The following is a 20,680-nucleotide window of genomic DNA, read 5'->3' as shown; positions in this document are numbered from 1 at the left end:
TGACCTCAGCCCCAACAGTAGGCAGCGTATAAACGTCTAGAGTCCTTCTGGACCCGACGACGGTTCTGAGTCCTCTGAGAGGCCTTCTGAAACTCCGCAAATCTGTCTTTCCCCGGGGGGCGGTGGCAGAAGTAGTTCCGGTTCGAGTGAGGCTGATGGGTTCCTCCGCGACGGGGGTGAGAGGATGGCGACCTCGTCGATGCCGGAGTCGGAGAGCGACACTGCAGCCAGAGGCTCAGGTTAGTGACAGCCAGAGGCGGGCCGCCCCACTGCACACTGCCGTGCACCGGGGCTCTACCGCGGGGCTGCCGGGTGGCGACTCCCGGGCCGGCGGGGCTGTCCGAACAGGGCCCCGGGGTCCCAGGCCCTTTAGCCGCTCTCGCATTTGCCTGAGCGGAAACCCAGCGCCGCCACAAGATGGCGTCCGGCCTGGAGCTCAGGCAGCGCCGGGGACAGCCCCGAGTCACCAGGCCCCGCGACCATCGCTGTCAGCCCCCTCCGCAGGGGAGCCCTGGGAGGGGGAGCGAACCACTGACCCCGGGGGCCTGCGGGCTGTACCACCGGCTCCTTATCCGAGGGGACGCGGGGTCTGGAGGGCTGAGCCGCTGTGTCCTCCCAGGGTCGATTCACGCCTCTGGGAGGAGCAAAGGGCCGTGATCATCCACCAGGACCACCCTTCCTAGAGGGGTCCTAGCCTGAGAGACCAGGCGTCCCTGTTCTGTTCTGGAAGGTTCCTTTTCCAGGAAACCCCGCCCCGTCTAGTCCGATGCTCAGTCTTTGTATCTGTGGAATGGGCACAACGGTGCATCTGGGTGGGTACTGCTTGGCCGGACCCGAAAGGTGGACCACTTGTTGCAACCATGGTCTTATCATCCGACAGAGTGAAAGCCTCATACCCTGCGCTTCGCTGTCAGTCGGTCCCCAGAACCAATGGAGGAGAACGAGGTGGAGAGCAGTAGCGACGCGGCTCCTCGGCCTGGCCAGCCGGAGGAGCCTTCTGAGAGCGGCCTGGGTGTGGGCACCTCGGAGGCTGTGTCCGCGGACAGCAGCGACTCTGCGACGGCCCCAGGATTAACGGAGGCCGACGACTCTGGCGTGGGGCAGAGCTCAGACAGTGGCAGCCGCTCTGTGGTATGGATCAGTCTGGACGGTGTGGGCAGGGGGATCGTAAGCAAAGCTTACTTGTAGAAAATAATTGTTTTTGAGGCAGACGCCATGCCATGCCAAACTGCTATAGTAGGTTTTTGTCGTTTGACAAGCCCCATAGTTAAGGGACATGTTTAAACCACTTGTTTCCGGAATCTGCAGAAAGGGAAACTGAAGCAGAGCCAGAATTCATTATCCACTGTCTTACCCAGAGCCCTTGGGCTCCGTGAGCCCTTTCTGGTTCAAATGTTGATCCGTATTATTTACTTTAGTCTTCCCACCTGTCAAAAGGAATGAGGGCCTGGTTCTATGGCTGTTAGGCTGTAAGGGGAAACTGAGCCATCTTTTCCTAACCCAGTACTCTGTATTGAGCAGGCTACCCAGGTTCTAGCCTTCATCTCCTCTGTTAAGTGAGAATTAGAAATATAATTGTCTCTGGTAGCTTCATGAATGAGGTAGGGGTTGTGTCTGGACTCCACTTGATGGACATTCGAGCCAGTGGCCCTGGATGTGCAGTTTAGGGTTTCATTATGTCAGCAGAAGTGGGTCTACTCCGAGACTAACTTATGCCAAATTACAGGGTTACTGCTAGGAACAGGACAGGCGTGGTCCAGGTCCTTGCAGAGAACACAGCCTGGTGTGGAAAACGTTGAGGTGCAGGGTGAAATGGAATTGGGCTGAGGAACTGGGTGCATAGAGGAAAGCTTCGATTCTCAGAGTGTAGACCCAACCTGTCATCATTCCAGTGTGATGAGGTGACATGGTCTCTGCGGAAAGGTCTAGCCTGTCCTCTAGAGGGAGCAGTGCCTAAATGGTTGTGAGAAGGCTGGGGTGACCATGAAGAGTTTGCAGCAGGGGGAGTGATTGATGCAAAAGCCCAGTGACAGTTGTCCCTCCTGGCTGTGTTGTGTGGTCTCAGAGGTTCTTCTTTTAACCCTGGGGTAGTGCCTGACTCCATCCGTGGGCCCTAGGGCTCTCACTGTCTGGAGAGCTCTCCTAGTCCTCTGTGGGGTTGAAGTGTGGGTGGCTTTATTTGTTGTTTCTTGGATATCTACAGGCTGTGCTGGCCTGCCCCATGCCTGGCTCCTGAATTGTCCTCTGCTTCCTACTTGTAGGAGGAGGTATCTGAGAGCATTTCAGCAGAACCCTTGCCTCATGGCTACCTCCCTGATTCATCTTCTCTGTCCCGGGGACCAGTAGCAGAGGTGCCAAGTGGCCCCCCCGCCCTGGTGCATTCCAGTGCTCTCCCAGACCCCAGCATGCTGGTGTCTGACTGCACAGCTTCCTCTTCAGACCTAGGCTCCGCCATTGACAAGATCATTGAATCTACCATTGGCCCGGACCTCATCCAGAGTGAGTAGGGAGAAGGTCTCCTAGTGGGAAGTAACCCAAGGATCAAATAAGATGTCACAGTAAGTTCTTAGTACGATGCCCGAGTGTCACAGTGCTCAGAAGTAGGGAGAGTTGTAGTTGAGGTCAGCTGGTGAGAGCGCTTGCCAGGCAGACCTAGTGACTGCCTCCAAACCTACATAACAGTGGAATGAAGGAGCCAACTCCCAAAAGTTGTCATCTGACTTCCACACGCATGCCATACACACAGGAAGGACATGCAGCAGTAACTAATTTTTAAGAAGTAGAAGCAAGCCGGGTGGTGGTGGCGCACGCCTTTAATCCCAGCACTTGGGAGGCAGAGACAGGCAGATTTCTGAGTTCGAGGCCAGCCTGGTCTACAGAGTGAGTTCCAGGACAGCCAGGGCTACACAGAGAAACCCTGTCTCGAAAAACCAAAAAAAAAAAAAAAAAAAAAAAAAAAAAAAAGTAGCAGCAGTTGTGTGTGGCTCTGTGTTGTGTTCAGTTATTAACACTTGACACATAGGAGGTGGCAGATCAGCCACTGACCTCCAGAGGAGACGGCTGCCATTAACTCTGTCCGTATGAGAATTACAAGACACATGAGAGAGACACCAAAAATGACTTACCCAGTGACACTGGTAAGTAGAGGGTGCTGTAGGGCAGTAAGCCCAGACAGATGACCCCTGGGTTCAGGCTGCTTGTATTACGCTGAGTCTTTACGGTTAGTAACTTGCATAGAAGCGCCAGCATCCCACAGAGTGTTCTGAGACAGGGTGCCTGCAGGATCTGTGAGGAAGTTTAGAGAGGATAGAGGACGACTAAGCCCATTTGTCAGCGACCAGGCAGCCGGGGTAACTCTGGTCTCCTGATGACTGGGCTAGCACACCACCTACACCAGACCTCGCACCAGCCTGCAGTGGATGTACCCAAGGCACAAGGGTTGGGTACAGACCAAGACACAGCTGGTCTCCAGTTGCCAAGTAGAGTCTAAGGGTGTGGCCTACTTCCAGGATCCCTTTGAGAGTTGTCATCCTCCGCCTTTTCTGCCAGGCTGTATCACTGTGACCAGTGGTGAAGAAGGAGGAGCTGAGACCACACAGTACCTGATCCTGCAGGGCCCGGATGATGGTATGGATCCTGTCGCCAGTCCCCAGGAGCCTGTAATGGATGGGGGTAGAAGACAAGACTCCATTATGACCCTGGAGGGTTAGCCATTGCCCTGGCCTCTGATGATGGTCTTTGGAAAATCTGGCCCTGCCCTTGAGGAACGGCTGAAGCTCATGGCCAGTCTTGCCTTCTATTTTCTCTCCTGTCCTCAGGTGCTCCCATGGCGTCATCAATGTCTACTTCCACCTTGGCCAGCAGTCTGGCAGCCATTGAAGCCCTGGCTGATGGCCCCACATCCACATCTACATGCCTGGAGCCTCCTGAGGAGCTGCAGGGAGAGCCCAGCTCTGTGGCACAGCCACCCCCGGCACCCGGGCCTGAGGAGTTGGACCTGCAGAGCCTGGAGGCCATGATGGAGGTGGTGGTTGTGCAGCAGTTCAAGTGCAAGATGTGCCAGTACCGCAGCAGCACCAAGGCAACCCTGCTCCGCCACATGCGGGAGCGGCACTTCCGCCCAGGTGCGTCCAGGGCAGCCAGGAACCTGATGGGAGCAGACTCAGAGCCAGACATGGCAGCATGTTTCATTCTTCCTGTAGCACTAGCAGCAGCAGCAGCAGCAGCAGCAGCTGGTAAAAGGGGCCGTGTACGGAAGTGGGGCCCTTCCACCAAGACCACAGAGGAGGAAGGGCCGGAGGAGGAGGAGGAGGAGGAAGAGGATGACATTGTGGATGCTGGGGCGATTGACGATCTGGAGGGTAAGGCAGCGGACACTCACCCTCCTCGCTGTACCCACACTCATCTATAAAGACAGAGGTACCAGTGCAGCACGGGAGAAGGTTAAGCTGTGGGGCAGGCAGAGCAACAGAAGAAACAGAGTGCCAGCAAAAATAGATATGCACTTTTCGTAGCTCGATTACCTCCCTGTGTTTCTAAAATAATTGCATATATGCACATAAAACTTGTTAGGAAAGCTGGCTCTGGTGGCGCAGGCCGACAGTCCCAGCACTGGGGAGGCAGAGGCAGGAGGATCAGGAACTGTAACTGTATAATTTGAGGCCAACCTCAAATGAGACCCCAATTCAACCCAAAACAATATTCCTTTTTCTTGCCCTGCCCCCAAATGTGTGTGGATGCGCTTGCAGACAGAGGTGATGTCAGGCGTCTTCCTCAATGGCGCTCTGCCTTGCTTTTTGAGGCAGGGTTTCTCACTGCACCTAGAGCTTGCTGATTCTGCCAGAATGTCTAGCCAAGAAGCCCAGGGACCCTCCTGTCTCTCTCTCTCCAGTGTTGGGACTGTGCTGCCATGCTCTGCTTTTTGACATGGGTTCTGGGAGGTTGAACTCAGACCCTCGTGCTTCACAGTACTTCATTGACAGAGCCACTTCCCCAACCCCTTGATTCGCTCTTAAGTTTTTGTATGCCTATGTGTGGATATGTGCATTGTTGCATGCAGTACCTATGGGGGCCAGAAGAGGGTGCTGTTTGCCTGGAGCTAGAGTTATAGGCACTTGGGCTGTTCCACATGAGTACTGGGAATTAAACTAGGCTCCTCTCCAAAAGAAGCAAAGTGAGCCATCTCTCCAGTCTTTTTTCCCTAACTTCTTGAGATAGTGTTTCCCTGGTGTAGCCCTTGGTGGTCTCTCAAACACTTGTTCCTCCTGAATGTTGGGATTATAGGTCTGTGCCACCATAACTGGTTCACTTTCCCCCCTAAACTTTGAGATCTAGTACACATTTTTGTTACAGGGTGCTTGAACCTGTTTCTAGTTAGGGTGTGCCTCAGCCCGTAGTACACGCCTTTAATCCCTCTTGCTGGAATACAGACATGCTCTTAGTACTCACCTTAATCTTAGACAGTGAAGGTAGTTTGTGGAAGGAAGCACTGTGTTTGAAAGTCTAATTTGGGTGGCAGACAAAGTGACGAATCAGAAAGACTTGACAGGATATGCCTAACTCTCATGAGAAGGGGAAAGGGAGAGACAGACACATAGGAGGAAGAGCCTTCAGTACAGGACTACAGTAGAGTTTGTGGAGAACAGTTCGGTAGAGTTGGGAGGGAGAGTAGAGCCGCAGAGACAGGGAGGAGGAGGCAGTTTTCCTGGGAGAGTTTTACAGAGACAGGTTGTAGACAGGGCAAGCTAGACATGGGAAAACAGACCGAGAATGAAAAAGCCAGAAGATTAGATAAAGTTCCTAAAGTTATTTTGAGGCAAAGCAGAACAATTCAGAGGCTGAGAGAAACGCCAGGTTGAGTAAGTCAGCGGGCTTTTGAGCCAGAAGAGCTGAGTTAATGAGCCAGACAGAGTTGAGAAAGAACTAGGAAGAGGTGAGCTTATTCAGCAGCAAGTCTCAGGCGGAAACCATTCTAGGCCTAGATTAGATTGTAAGGAGGCCAGAAGCTTCCAGGGATAGGCCTAGGTTAGCAGATGGAAGCACAAGCTTCCTAGACAGCAATTACAACAGGAGAATAAAAGTTACTTTTTATACATTTTATAACTAAGTTTTTCTGAGTTGGACTGGGTTCATTTTACTGCTGAATAGTTATGCGTGGCTGCTGTCCACCTGGTGGACAGTTCAGTCTGGGAGTTTGTAGACGCTCTGCTCATCGCCTGCTTCCTACCAATGAGGTAAGTGGCTTTAGAACCAGACACCTTTTTGTGCTTCTGATTGAGGTGAGCTATTGGCAGGTGCCAAGAGAGGTGCAGAAAAAGGAAGGATAGTCAGTCCCCTGTCAGGGAAGGTGCAGAGGTCTTAGGAATGCCCTCACTGGTGGAGAGAGGTATGCACTGACCGGGGGGCAGGGGTTGTCAGCAGGTTGAGGAGACAAAGCTAGTGTGGGTCTGCACACTGTCCTTTATTGTTACCACAGAGGACAGTGACTACAATCCAGCTGAGGATGAGCCCCGGGGCCGGCAGCTACGGCTCCAGCGTCCCACACCCAGTACCCCGAGACCTCGACGGAGGCCTGGGCGGCCTCGAAAGCTGCCTCGCCTAGAGACCTCAGACCTCCCTGATGGTAAGATTGGTTGTGGGACGGGCTATATGTGTGGGTAACGTGTGGCTCCACTGCCTGAAGACTCTTGGGTGCTCCATAGACTGAGTGTATACAAAACAGCCGTTTCCAGCCACTGGCTGTAGGCCTCCCAGAAAGGAGCCCTCCTGTCCCTACTAGAAAAACCTAGCCTTGGTGACTATGCAGGCTTTGGAGATACTTTCTGGTGACAAATTGTCACAATTAGAGAAGGGGTTGTGTTGGACCTTTCTAACTGAACAAGTAAAAGCTTAAAATGATACTGAAATGAGGAGAGAGGGGCTGGTGGTTGAGTGGTCTGTGAAGCAGGCGCTGTGGTCAAAGCACTGCGGCAGGCACAGGAATGGCTCAGTGTGGGAGTGAGCCCAGGCTCTGTCACGTGCTAGCTCTGACCTGGAGCATGCCACTTTGGATTTCTTGTTTATGAGTGGAGGGGTTACAGCATCTACTTGTGTGGTGGCCACTGTGTATGCACCATTCAGAGGTAGATTTTGTAGTCTCTCCAGGAGGACTGTCGTGTACAGAAAAGTAAATATGCCCCACACAGGCTGTGGCTTCATGAAGAGAATGATGGCATTGTTTCAGGGGACCAAGGAAATGGCTTAGTGGGTGAGAGAATTTGCTGTGAAAGCATGCCCTGAGTTCAAACCCAGCACCACAAGGAAAACTGCGATGGCTGTGTGTGTCTGTGTTCCCAGTGGTGGGCTGCAGAAACAGGGTGATCCTGGGAATTCATTGGCCATCAAGCTTAGCCCAGATGTGGAGCTTCGGGTTCGGTGGGATACCCTGTCTTAAGTGAATAAGGCAAAGAGAGGAGCACTTTTGCTGGTCTAAGAATTGGTACATGTGCCGGGCAGTGGTGGCGCACGCCTTTAATCCCAGCACTTGGGAAGAGGAGGCAGGCAGATTTCTGAGTTCAAGGCCAGCCTGGTCTACAGAGTGAGTTCCAGAACAGTCAGGGCTACACAAGGAAACCCTGTCTCGAAAAACCAAAAAAAAAAAAAAGTACATGTATTCACACACGCACACAACCTCTGTAACACACAGAGGAGACACTGTTTCCAATCTGCATCATTCTTAGTTTTAAAAAAAATAGTTCTTGTGTGTGTGTGTGTGTGTGTGTGTGTGTGTGTGTGTGTGTGTGTGTATAAGCATGCCACGGAGCATGTGGGGCACACAGAGGACAACCTATGAGAGTTGGTTCTCTCCTTTGCCCTGTGGGTGCTGGTATTGAACTCAGTGGCAGGCTCAGCTGCAGAGGGCTGTTTATTCACTAAGCCTTCACACTGGCTCTGTCTGTCTGTCTGTCTGTTTTGTTGTGGTGGTTTTCTGAGACAGGGTCTCACTATGTAGTTCTGGCAGGCCTGGAACTCATTATGTAGAAAGATTCACCTACCTGCCTTCTAACTTCTGAGATTAAAGGTGTGTACCACACTAGTTGACGCTACTCTTAATATTTAAAATAGTACTTTGTTGATAGTGCTAGGAATTGAAGTAGGATTGTGAGTTTGTTTTGTGTGTTATTTTTATATGCTTGAGTGCTTTATCTGTATGTATGTTTGCTATGTGTATGCAGTGTCTGTGGAGGTATAAGATCCTCTGGGCCTGGTGTTACAGACAGCTGTGAGCTGCCTTGTGGGTGCAGGGAATTGAACCTGGGTCCTCTGAAAGGGCAGCCAGTGCTCTTACCCACTGAGCCATCTTTCCAGCCCTTTAGATAGTATTTTTAAACACTGTTTGAAAAGCTATCACATTCAGATTAGACTTGAAAGAGTTTGTAAGCTGTCTGTGAAAGTCCTCTTGCAAAGGACTCTCCCTTGGGTCACCAGCCTCTCAAGGGTGTGCCAGTGTCAAAGACACTGATCAGCAGATGGGACAGATGAGACTCAGGGAGGGAGGGCTTTTGCCTGAGAGTGCACAGCTCCCTAGGGAGCGTGCTGAATCTAGAACCTAGCTGACTGTCAGAGCTGTTGCAGAGATACGATCCCATTTCAGTCTGCTGTTCTGAGTAGGTCAGGTCAGAGGCAGTGTGGAATCTATACTGCCTTCCGCACATGGGCTGTCTGTGTGTGATGTGATGTACCCATCAGTGGTTAGCTGGGGGGAGGGGCAGGGGTGCTGACTGGCCTCTAGTTCTAGACTGTGTGACTGATTGTCTTGTTTGTGCCCATGACAGGAGTGGGAGAGCCTCTAGTGACTTCCCAGAGCACACAGAGCCTTCCAGAGCTGCAGGATCTCGAGGCTCCCAGCTCCTCAGACCTGAGGGCCCTGGGCAAGGTGGGGAGGGGCCTACTGGAATCTGGTGTGAGTCAGTCAGATGCTGAGAACGCAGCCCCAGCTCGCCAGGATGAAGCTGATGCCCCACCCCGCCGCCGTGGAAGACCTTCCAGGCGGTTCCTAGGGAAGAAATACCGAAAGTAAGTAGAATAGTGCACAGGTGAGCTGGATGGGCTGGCGGGTTAGGGTGGGGTGCAGTGCTTCCTGAACCTGCGGCCCAGCAAGTGCCTCCATCCCTTCCTGCAGGTACTACTACAAGTCGCCCAAGCCACTGCTCCGGCCTTATCTGTGCCGCATATGTGGTTCACGCTTCCTGTCCCACGAGGACCTTCGCTTCCACGTCAACTCTCATGAGGCTGGTGACCCACAACTCTTCAAGTGCCTGCAGTGCAGCTACCGCTCCCGTCGCTGGTCCTCGCTCAAGGTGTGGTTCTCAGGGCTCCCGGGGCTGGAAGGACCACCCAGGAGGAAACGCTATGGAGTCCAGCCATCTAGCTTGGGAAAGATGCTGGGACATGGGGTCCTGAGGAGACTGCCACAGGCAGTTGACAGGGTGTCCAGTGAGGGACACCTCATCTTCAGGGGTTCACTCCACATCAGAGAGAATGGAGACATGCTAATTCTAACTGCAGACTGGCCTGTGGGGGGGGGGGCGGTGTTTCTTCGCAGTGAGTCCTTCCAGCAGGTGGCAGTGGTATGTCTCAGGGAAGGGCTCTTTTCATCTTACCTGAGAGGTGTGGCCAACAGCAATCCAAGACTCAGTTTGTCATTTTGTGCCCCAGTAAGGTTTGGTCTGCTGTACCAATTTACTGACGAGGTCTGCAACTTGGCTGAACCAGTGCTGTAGTGTGGTGGCGTAGGTGCGTCCTTCAGGCCCTGGGGGACAGTCATCTTCTTTCTCCACACAAACACCCAGGCCTGGAGTTGTGTCTGGGCTCCTTAGGGGACCATTCCATAGTACTGAAGGACAGGCCTGGGCTACAGAGTACTGAAGGGCAGGCCTGGGCTACAGAGCCACATTGCCCAGCTCCAAACTCTGTTACAGCAAGGTCCCTACACTCTGGTCAGATGGTAAACCAGCAACAGGACTGACACAGCATGTGCTCTCTCTGGGGAGAATTCCCAGCCTGGCAGCAGACTCTGCTGTCCATATTTACCCCAAGGTTGTGAACACAGGCAGGGAACAGAGAGGGGAGGGGACACTGAGCCTCCCGTGCTGTCTGTCTCTCCCAGGAGCACATGTTTAACCATGTGGGCAGCAAGCCCTACAAGTGTGATGAATGCAGCTACACCAGTGTCTACCGCAAGGACGTCGTTCGGCATGCTGCCGTGCACAGCCAGGACCGGTCAGTGAGTTATGAGGGCACAGTGGAGGGTGCAGGGACAGGGAGAACGTGGCCAGAAGCACGATAGGTCCTATGCAGCACACACAACTCTGGGCCTGTGTTGTTCATATGGTATTAGAAATAGTCAGAGTCCAGATGAGTCATCCCTGACAAGACGTCCCAGAATCCTCAGGGCCAGGGCACTTCCTTCATCTGCGAAATGGAGACAGTGTTGAGGGGCCTAAGGGAAATTGTGTGACCACAGGGGTTTATGCATGATCAGAAGACCTTATGGTCAGCTGCAGCTCCCCCTTCCCTAGTGCTGAAAGCAGACAGGGCTGGGCAAAGCAGGTGTCTCCAGGCCTGTGGCCTTACAGCCAGGCCTGTGACTTCAGCAACAAAGAATCGGTTTCTTTGGCATATGACCTTTGAACAGAGGGTGGGTAGAGACCCTTGAGAACCAGGGTGTGTTACAGTTTTCCAATATGTCACTGGTTTCTCTAAAGAGGAGTTGTGTTGCCAGCTAGAATTCTGGCCACCAGGTTGAAGCTGTTCCCCAGGGCTGTTTCCTGTGGAACTTGGTTAAACCTGTAGTGTAGTATAGAATAGCCTGTCGTGCAGTGTAGAATAGCCTGTCGTGCAGTGAGAATAGCCTGTCGTGTAGTATAGAATAGCCTGTCGTGCAGTGAGAATAGCCTGTCGTGCAGTGAGAATAGCCTGTCGTGCAGTGTAGAATAGCCTGTCATGCAGTGAGAATAGCCTGTCGTCAGTGTAGAATAGCCTGTCGTGCAGTATAGAATAGCCTGTCGTGCAGTGAGAATAGCCTGTCGTGCAGTGAGAATAGCCTGTCGTGCAGTGAGAATAGCCTGTCGTGCAGTGTAGAATAGCCTGTCGTGCAGTGAGAATAGCCTGTAGTGTAGTTTTCTGTAAATGGAGAGAAGACCCATGTCCCAGATTAACCAGCACAGGGCGGTCACCAGTGGAGCCTTAGCCTTCTCCCCGGAGGATGCCAGCTGGTTTTCCATGTGTTCAGAAAAGAGGGCATGGGTAATGAGTTGTGGTGACAGGCCTGAGACCCAGAGGCCCATGGGGAAGCTGTGCTTTAATGCTTTCTTCTTTCCTAGAAAGAAGAGGCCGGATCCGGTGAGTGTGGGGCCCTGACCTGGGAAGGGCTGGACTGCTGAAGGTGGTAGGTGGGACAGGAAGTGAGCGCCCCCTGCTGTTTCCCCTCTCTCCTCTGACCTCTCATTGTACCTTCCCAGACCCCAAAGCTGAGCTCTTTCCCTTGCCCAGTGTGTGGCCGTGTGTACCCCATGCAGAAGAGACTGACACAGCACATGAAGACCCACAGCACTGAGAAGCCACACATGTGTGATAAGGTGTGTGGGTCTGGCAGAGCTGTGGCTAGAGGCAGGGCCTTGTCTGGGCCATCCCCATCTAACTCCACCTTCCCGTCCTCAGTGTGGAAAGTCCTTTAAGAAGCGCTACACCTTCAAAATGCACCTGCTCACACACATCCAGGCTGTTGCCAACCGCAGGTGCGTTCCGGGGAGGTCCATGGGTTGGGGGGGGGTCCTTTGTGTTTCTGAACTCCCCTCTTCGAGCTCCCCTCTTCACACTGCAGATTCAAGTGTGAATTCTGTGAGTTTGTTTGTGAGGACAAGAAGGCACTGTTGAACCACCAGCTGTCCCATGTGAGCGACAAGCCCTTCAAATGCAGCTTTTGTCCCTATCGCACCTTCCGTGAGGACTTCCTGCTGTCTCATGTGGCTGTCAAGCACACAGGTCAGGCCAGCCCTCCAGTCCTGCACCCTCATCAGAGCTCAGCTCTCTTTGTCCCTCTCAATAGCCCAAGCCACAGGTGGACCTTTCCTGTGCCATTCTGTCTGTCCTGAGCCCAGTGCCAGCAGCTTGCTTTCTCTGACTTAGATATGAAAGAGGGAAATGGGAGGTGTCTACTCTATAATAGGAAGGTGACCTTGAGAGTGATCTCGTAGGAAGGCTGAATATGGAAGTAGCCCTGGTCCTTTCTGCTCTGATCCACCAGAGTGTGCAGCAGTGTTTGTCCAAGGGTGGTAACGACTTGAGGCTAGGGACCCCTGGGGCCAGAGATGGCCTTCTGGAGGGCTGCGTGGGTGCAAGCATTTCCCTGTGACACAGGAGCCAAGCCCTTCGCCTGTGAGTACTGCCACTTCAGCACTCGCCACAAGAAGAACCTGCGCCTGCACGTACGGTGCCGACATGCCAACAGCTTTGAGGAGTGGGGACGGCGCCACCCTGAGGAGCCACCGTCCCGCCGTCGCCCCTTCTTCTCTCTGCAACAGATAGAAGAGCTGAAGCAGCAGCACAGTGTGGCCCCTGGTCCTCCCCTCAGCTCACCAGGCCCTGAGGTAGGCTGGGGCACAGTGGGAACAGGTGGTATCTCATTTGCCTCTATTGTTGTGGTAGACAGCAGCCTTGTTGTGGGTACATCTCTAAGGTTAGAGAGGGTGGCTTTCCAGCGCTAGTCTAGACGAGAGAAAGACTATAGCAACAGCTTACTCCTAGATATGAGACAACTGGAAAACGCAGCAGTCCTGAGCTGCTGTGTCTCCAGCTCAGTATTTCTGCACAGTATTCAAGGATCTGACGTTGGTCTTTGTGGTTACCCTTATCGTCCAGCATAGCTGCAAGAACACCTTCCTAGCTACATTCCAGGCCAGAGGCAGAAGGAAGGGCTATGAGGTGGTAAAAAAAAGATGCCTGCTCTCGTCTGCCCATGTATTCCTCACACGTTACTGGAAATCCCTGATTAGTTAAGTGGCACACTTTCAGAGTCATGAGTCACTGACTGAAAAGTGTAGTCTTGTCACTCAGTGGGTATGCTGCCCTCCCTAAGGAAAAAAACTCAGTATACTGGTGACAAGAAACAAGGGGAAGGTGCTTGTGAGGTGGCCTGGCAAGTTAGGGTATTGGTTGCCAAGCCTGATGATGGAATTTATATCCCCGGGTCCCATATGGTAGAAGTAGAACACTGAGTCCCCAAGGTTGTCCTCTGATACCCATATGTGTGCTGCGGCATTCCTGTGCCTATACACATACACACCAAATAGCATGTGTTTGAAGAGGAGGATGGATTGTATTTGGGGTAAGCAGACTTGGGATGAATGTCTAGTATTCTGTCATGGGAGCTCCCAGTGGCCCTGGAAAGATGACCACACTCAAATCATGGGCTCTGGAGCTGCCAGTCTTGGGTTCAAGTCCCAGCCCTTCACTTTTCTTAGCCTCACCATTCTACCTAGCACTGAGCTTGTAAAGACCTTTCAAAATAGTAGGTGAGATAAACAAGAGACTGGGGGGATGATGACATCACATGTCCTTGGGAGATGCACTTCTGGCTACCCCCTCAGGCTTGCCCCATTCCTCTCCTCAGGCCCCTCAAGAACCAGCACCTTTCCAGTCACCTGAGACTCCCCCACTACTCTGTCCTGATGCCCTAGGTGGGGCCACAATCATCTACCAGCAAGGTGAGCCTTGCAGAAGGCACGGTTAGGGTAGGAACATTGACAAGGGTGGCATTGGGAGCCTGGTGTCCACTTCATTCTCAAGCCCAGGTCCCACCCCACCCAGGAGCTGAGGAGTCCGCTGCAATGGCCACTCAGACAGCCTTGGATCTGCTGCTGAACATGAGCGCCCAACGAGAGCTAGGGGCCACAGCCTTGCAGGTAAGCACCCAGGACTTCTTTGTGCCCAATTACTGAACATCAGCTCCTCAGTGACTCTAGCCTATCCTGCCAGGGACAGATCACCCTAAACTTGAAGAAACAGGCTCCGTAGGGCCAAGGAGGGCAGTCTCTCAGTGCGCTCTCTGGGTACTAGTGACCATTTGTCTTGGCGCTCTTCCGTTGCTGTGTAGAGATACCATAACCAAGGCAACTCTTAATAAAGGAAAACGTTTAATTTGCTTACAAATTCAGAGACTTAATTCCATGCGTTGAGTAGTAGCCCAGAGCTATATCCTGATCTGCAGCCTGAGAAAGTCCGAAGACACTGGGTCTGACATGGGCTTTTGAAACCTTAAAGCCCGTCCCCGGTGACACACTTCCTCCAGCAAGGCCACACTACTAATCTTTCAAAGTGTTCCACCCCTGGTGCCTGAGCGTTCAAATCTGTAAGCCTCTGGGGCCGTTCTCATTCAAACCCTCACAGTGGCCGTGCTGAGGGTCCTGTTGGCTGTGTGGTTCCTCTGTCTGCTGTTCCTGTGGTGCTCCTGTGGGGGCTGAAGCAGCTTCCTGTGCACCACCTGCAGCCAGAGCTCTCCCAAGGCTTTGTCTAGCCCAGAGGCAAGGCCAGAGCTGTCTCGGCACCATCGCATACCCCACACATCTCCCATATTTACATCATTATTCCTCCATAGTTACAACCTAACCCATCTTCAAAGCAGAGGTTTGTTCAGGTGCAAGCCAGCACCTAGACGGACGGTCCTTTAGAATAGGCTCACTGCTCTGCCCTTAGTGACCTGTTGTGCACGATGTGATGAAGTGCAGCTTGGTCACTGTGTGCACATTGTCATTCTTCATAACACTGTCTCTCAAGGATGGAGGTACAGCCTATGACCCTGCTTTACAATTGTGTTAAATACTGTACAGGGCTGGACCTGTCGGCAGGTTCAGTCTGAATCACCTCTGTCTCCTCTTTCTAGAAGTTGCTAGTCCTTTGCTACTGCTTTGTAAAAGCATATATATTCTTTGAATATGAAAGATGCCCTCCTCTCATGTAATTGATAATGTCCCCTGTGTTCTGTTGTCTTCCTTAACACCATGGTTTCTTTTGGTTGGTCATGATGTACAGTTTGGGTTTTTTTGAGACCATGTTTCATATAGCCTTAAATACCTCAAATGGCTTTAACTCTGATGCTTCTGCCATAGGCTGGGGTGAGATGTGTGTGTCACCACACCTGGCTATGGGTTTTCTCAGTGGTTTGCCACTTGGCCCTCTACCCCAAGGTGTCATGGTCACAGTGCTGCTATTGGTCCTTGTTGTGGAGGCCACTCTGTACTTTGTGAAATATTTAGTAGCATCATTGGTCTCCATCACCACATGACAGTATCATTCTCCATACCTAGAAGGTTGGCAGAGATTGCTAGATGCTCCCTCCCAGGTCCATTCTTGCTCACTGGTCTACAGTTGCCAAATGTGCTTTGCCGTGCCGCGTGCGTGCATGCGTGTGTATGTGTAGTTGTTGGGAGGGGAGGGGATTAGGTCGTTTTGTTGCAAACAAGGATCCTTTGTATAGCCCTGACTTTCTCTGTAGACCACGAAGGTCTGAAACTCAGATCTGCCTATTTTTGCCTTCGAGTGCTTGGGGGGGTAGGGGGCGCGGGGGCGGGTATGTGCCACCACACCCAGCTGCAATAGTGTTCTAGGAAGTACTTGGATGTGTAAATGAGAGGTGAAGAGCTGAGGCTCTGGAGGATGTTGGCTTTACAGCCCAAGGACCTTGGACAGCAGCTGTGTTGTGTTCCAGCAGTGCTTGTTGGTATCATTGCAGGTGGCTGTGGTGAAGTCAGAGGGCATGGAGGCAGAGTTGACATCTACTGGTAGGCAGCCTTCTCCTGAAGACACCACCCCACGAGTGGTGACACTTCATATGGCAGAATCAGGAAGCAGTGTAGCAGCTGAGAGCCAGCTAGGCCCATCTGACCTACAGCAGATTGCCTTGCCACCTGGGCCATTTGGTGGGACCAGCTACAGTGTCATCACTGCACCCCCAGTGGAGGGGAAGACATCAGCTTCTGGCCTACCGTACAGGTAACTTCACCCCTTTTCAGTCTTTAACAGGGGCTCCCCACTCCAACCCAGTTAGCAGGAGGCAGAGTCCTGGTTTGTACAGAGTGACAGGGCAGTAGGAGACTATGTCCTGTGTAGGGTGAAAGCTGGCTTTTTTTTTTTTTTTTTTTTTTTAAATCTCTGGCTGTCCTGGAACTCACTCTTTAGACCAGGCTGGCCTCGAACTCAGAAATCCGCTTGCCTCTGCCTCCCAAGTGCTGGGATTAAAGGCATGCGCCACCACTGCCCAGCTGGAAGCTGGCATTCTTTAGCCATTAGCTGTTCTGGGAACTTGGTGCTAACGGTCTTGCCTAGCTAGCTCCCACAAAATCCACAAGGTTCAGGTTTCCCTCCTTTTACAAATGAGGTGACAGGCTAGTGAGATGAGGCTTTGGACTGTGGTACCCAACTGTATATACCTTCCCCTCCCCTTAAATGTGCCTATGGGCATCTGTATGCACTGTGTACAGCTATGTGCACCTGTGTGCATGCAAGAGCCTTCAGAGACCAGAAGGCATTGCATCCCCTGGGCCTGGAGTTACAAATGGTTGTGAGCCACCATAGGGGTGCTAGGAACCAATCCTGGGACCTCTGCAAGAGCAGTCAGTATTCGTAGGTCTGTACTACCTTGCCATCCCCCTACCACCCCTCCCCCAGCTTTTATGTCCTGAGCATTTGAACAGTAAGGGCTCCTTTGTAGACCTTCTGCCTGAGCCTGTACTTGGCTTCCCTCTGCTGCAAATCTGTGACATGTTTCTCTACCCACTGAACTCCTTGGCCATCTGAGGAACTCTGACCTGTGCTGAGCTGAGGGTCAGGAGCTTTGAGCCAGCCTCTGGTCAGGCTGCCTTAGCCTGTGCCCTCTCTTCTTGGACATCTGGTAGCCAATGCATCCTGTTCACTCCTGTTAGCTTGGCCCCTCTCTTTCTGTCCCGTTTGGCCAGACCTAAACTCCCTTCTTCCTGCCAAGGAGAATGAGGGTCACCCCTTAAGTAGAGTGAATCACTGAGTTCTTGGGGCCTAGCTTTGAGCCCTACATCCACTCGACTCCTCGAGTCTGACTCTTGCTCCGTGAGGGGTTCTTGTAGCCTTTGATCCCTGTCTGAAACCCCACCTCATGCCTCCACTCTGTGCCCTCAGAGAAGAACCTTCAGGGGAGGCAGCCCAGGCTGTGGTTGTGAGCGACACTCTCAAGGAGGCTGGCACCCACTACATCATGGCAGCTGATGGGACCCAGTTACACCACATTGAGGTGAGCCTTGGGAGCGGCCTCCCTACCCAGTGTCCTGCCTCCGCCCCTCTTCAGCATCTCATGCTGTCTTTCCTACAGTTGACTGCAGATGGCTCCATCTCCTTTCCAAGCCCAGATACTCTGGGCCCTGGAACCAAGTGGCCCCTGCTGCAGTGTGGAGGGCCACCCAGAGACGGTCCTGAGGTTCTGTCTCCAACGAAGACCCACCATGTGGGAGGCTCCCAGGGCTCTTCCACCCCACCCCCTGCAGCCAGCCATGCCCTAGGCCTGGTAGTACCCCCCTCCCCACCATCTGCAGCAGCTTCATCAACAAAGAAGTTCTCCTGCAAGGTGTGCTCAGAAGCCTTCCCTAGCCGTGCAGAGATGGAGAGTCACAAGCGAGCCCATGCTGGGCCTGCTGCCTTCAAGTGCCCTGACTGCCCCTTCAGTGCTCGCCAGTGGCCCGAAGTCCGGGTAGGTGCTCCCCACCATGCCTGTGTCTTCACTCCTGTGGCCACTCATTTGTATAACAACTCTTTATTGACATCTCCTCAAGCCTGGTCCTCTGGTCCCCTCTAGGGTCAGAGATGACTCTGCAGGATTCCAGCTCTGGGAGCTGCCTGGTCAGGAAACCAACCAGATATAAAGTGACTAATGCCAGACTGTTCCCAGCGTGAAGGACGGGAATGTAGAGCAGGGGCAGCAAGGATGGGAGGGGGGCTAGGGAGACCCCAGGTGAAGTGGAGCCAGGCACAGAGGGTGACAACACGAGCCAGTGAGGGGGATGTAAAGACAGCAGGACAGCTTCTGATATGTTTCTGGAGCTGCTTCCATTTGCCAGAAGGTTTCCAGCTTCCAGTTCCAACCCAGTGCTGCATCTTCTGAGCTCTGTATGGGCCAGGCCTAGAGCCCTGCCCTCCAGTGGGAAAGCTAAGGCCCAGTAAAGCAGGGCTGAGCCCTAGCATGCAGGAGGCCCCTCCCCAGCACCTCTAAGTTACAAAGCAGCCACAAACTGAGAATTGACAGTGCAGCCTGTGGCTTCCCGCCGTCTGTCTGTGGCAGAACAATCCCTATCAGTCCGTGCTTTTGGCTGTCACTGGCACATGGTTTGGTTTTCATGGAAACTTGCTGCCTTTCGTGCTGACCCATTGGTGCCTGATCTCTACCCTGTTTAGGCTCATATGGCACAGCACTCAAGCCTGAGGCCCCACCAGTGCAATCAGTGTAGCTTTGCTTCCAAGAACAAGAAGGATCTGAGGCGGCACATGCTAACACACACCAACGAAAAGCCTTTCTCATGCCACGTCTGTGGGCAGCGGTGAGGCCAGGGATGGCTAAGAACAGGGGACTTCCATGCACACCTGGTAGAGTCACTTCATGCCGCCTCTTCCCTCTCTTCAGTTTCAACAGGAACGGGCACCTCAAATTCCACATCCAGCGGCTACATAGCATCGATGGGAGAAAGACTGGGACTTCTACAACCCGAGCCCCTGCCCAGACCATCATCCTCAATAGTGAAGAGGAGACACTGGCCACACTACACAGTGAGCTGCCCCTGAGCCAGAGTGGACCATTTGGGTCCAAAGACTAGAACCACAGCTCAAGAGAACCCCATGGATGGGTCCGTCAAGTTTTCCCTAAACCCCATAATGATTCCCCTTCTCTCTGCTCAGCTGCCTTCCAGTCCAGTCACGGGGTTCTGGGTACAGAACGGCTACAGCAAGCACTGAGCCAGGAACATATCATTGTGGCCCAGGAACAGACAGTGACCAATCAGGTAAGACCAGGGTGTTTCAGCCCCTGCAGAAAGTGTGGGACAGACAGGCAGAGACTAGATGGTCTAGAGAGGTGGCTCAGAGGGTTAGAAGTACTTGCACAACCACATAACAAGCCAGGTGTCTGCATGTCATGGTCCAGTGCTTTGTACCCTGTTGAACTCCTGGCCTTCATGCTAGGTTGGGGCACACATAACACACCAAAAACACTTAATATGACCATGAGCACAAGTTCAGTAAAGAACTGAGGCTACTCTGGCTTGGCCTTGACAGGAGGAAGCTACGTACATCCAGGAAATCACAGCAGATGGCCAGACAGTACAGCATCTGGTGACCTCAGACAACCAGGTAACCTCCTGTCCCCTGGGCCATTGTCCATAGCTGTGTTTTCTACTCTGTCCTCTTACTCAGCTCCCACTGAGTGGAGCTCTAGCATCTGTCTCCTCCCCCTTTCTTAGGTTCAGTATATCATCTCTCAGGATGGTGTCCAGCACTTACTGCCTCAAGAGTACGTTGTGGTCCCCGATGGCCATCATATTCAGGTAGGCCAGGCCTGAGGCAGGGTGGGGTTTGGAGGAAGGCCGCAACCTTATAGGTTCACTGGCCAGCTTCCTCTCTCTAGGTCCAGGAGGGCCAGATCACACACATCCAGTATGAGCAAGGTACCCCATTCCTGCAGGAGTCCCAGGTAGGGGACCTGGGAGACAGGCAGAGCTGGGGTAGTGAAGCTCCTGTGGGGGCTATTCTTACTGGTTTCCTTCTCTAGATCCAGTACGTACCTGTATCCCCCAGCCAGCAGCTTGTCACCCAGGCCCAGCTTGAAGCTGCAGCACATTCTGCTGTTACAGGTATGGGACTGGACATTACCAGCCAGGAGACGGAGGTGAGGCCTAGCTCTTGGAGCCTCAGGCTTACTGTGCTTTTCCCTCCCTGGCAGCGGTGGCTGATGCTGCCATGGCCCAAGCCCAGGGCCTGTTTGGCACTGAGGAGGCAGTGCCGGAACACATTCAACAGCTGCAGCACCAGGGCATCGAGTACGACGTCATTACCCTCTCGGATGACTGAGCCTCAAAGGCCCAACGCCGATCGTGGATATCGGGGCCAGCTCTCCTGGAGACTAGGGAGTTTCCTGTCCGACTTAGGGCCTCCAGATACTGGACAGTTAGTGTCCCTTGACTCCAAAGGAGCCAGACCTGTGCTCTTGGGGGCAGCCAAGGGCTCCAGCCAGGACATGCTGGGTGTCTCAGCCTGCTGGCAGGCTTTGGGAGAGAAATTTATTTTTGTTTTGATGGACCCACTGGCTCCTATCTCAATAAAAGGACCAGAGTCCAGCCCTTGCAGCTCTCTTTGTATATGTGCTAATAACCTGAACCAGGTAAGGGCCAGGAAAGCAGGCAGAAGTCCCAGTAAGTGGAGGCTACTCTACAGCCAGCTGGCCCTACCTTGTATGAACAGTGCTTGCAGTACAGGCCAAACCAGCCTCCTCTCAGGAGAGAGCTAAGCTAGTGAGAACCCTGCTTCCTCCATTGGGCTCCCTGTCTCCAGGGTTTCAGAGGGCAGGTACTATATACCTTGAAGTCTGTAGTACCCTTAAGGCAACACTTCCCCCTGACCAGATGGAAAACAT

The 20,680-nt window shown here is 53.0% G+C and overlaps 1 protein-coding gene across 3 annotated transcripts; it reads left to right on the top strand.

The window, feature by feature from the left end:
* The first annotated feature begins 4 nt into the window (after positions 1-4).
* Positions 5-20,393, top strand: Znf335 (zinc finger protein 335). Of its 3 annotated transcripts, XM_076930224.1 has the most exons (28): positions 5-239; positions 881-1,131; positions 2,262-2,499; positions 3,550-3,627; positions 3,819-4,124; positions 4,203-4,361; positions 6,476-6,622; positions 8,814-9,054; positions 9,161-9,338; positions 10,148-10,260; positions 11,364-11,382; positions 11,502-11,618; positions 11,701-11,777; positions 11,864-12,024; positions 12,400-12,629; positions 13,652-13,745; positions 13,828-13,943; positions 15,770-16,029; positions 17,188-17,299; positions 17,378-17,752; positions 18,454-18,596; positions 18,680-18,822; positions 18,952-19,055; positions 19,327-19,401; positions 19,512-19,595; positions 19,676-19,741; positions 19,820-19,901; positions 19,991-20,393. In XM_076930224.1, exons 2-28 carry the CDS (start codon positions 931-933, stop codon positions 20,116-20,118), a joined length of 4,047 nt encoding a protein of 1,348 aa, XP_076786339.1. In that variant the 5' UTR covers positions 5-239; positions 881-930; the 3' UTR covers positions 20,119-20,393. The 3 variants fall into 3 exon arrangements, with proteins under 3 accessions (XP_076786339.1, XP_034350382.1, XP_076786340.1); XM_034494491.2 differs by lacking the exon at positions 5-239 and having other exon boundaries at positions 442-1,131; positions 13,849-13,943; XM_076930225.1 differs by lacking the exons at positions 5-239; positions 881-1,131 and having other exon boundaries at positions 2,358-2,499; positions 3,510-3,627.
* The last annotated feature ends 287 nt before the right edge of the window (positions 20,394-20,680 follow it).

The sequence above is a fragment of the Arvicanthis niloticus genome, chromosome 2 (genome assembly GCF_011762505.2).
Source record: "Arvicanthis niloticus isolate mArvNil1 chromosome 2, mArvNil1.pat.X, whole genome shotgun sequence".
Classification (NCBI taxonomy): domain Eukaryota; kingdom Metazoa; phylum Chordata; class Mammalia; order Rodentia; family Muridae; genus Arvicanthis; species Arvicanthis niloticus.
Note: the sequence above shows the minus strand (reverse complement) of the source record. Positions and strands in the feature narration are given on the sequence as shown.

Coding starts and splice junctions, on each gene's coding strand:
- Znf335 (XM_076930224.1), top strand. CDS start 931: ATGGAGGAGAACGAGGTGGAGAGCAGTAGCGACGCGGCTCCTCGGCCT. Junction 9,339..10,147: donor GTCGCTGGTCCTCGCTCAAG/GTGTGGTTCTCA, acceptor TGTCTCTCCCAG/GAGCACATGTTTAACCATGT. Junction 19,056..19,326: donor AACAGACAGTGACCAATCAG/GTAAGACCAGGG, acceptor TGGCCTTGACAG/GAGGAAGCTACGTACATCCA.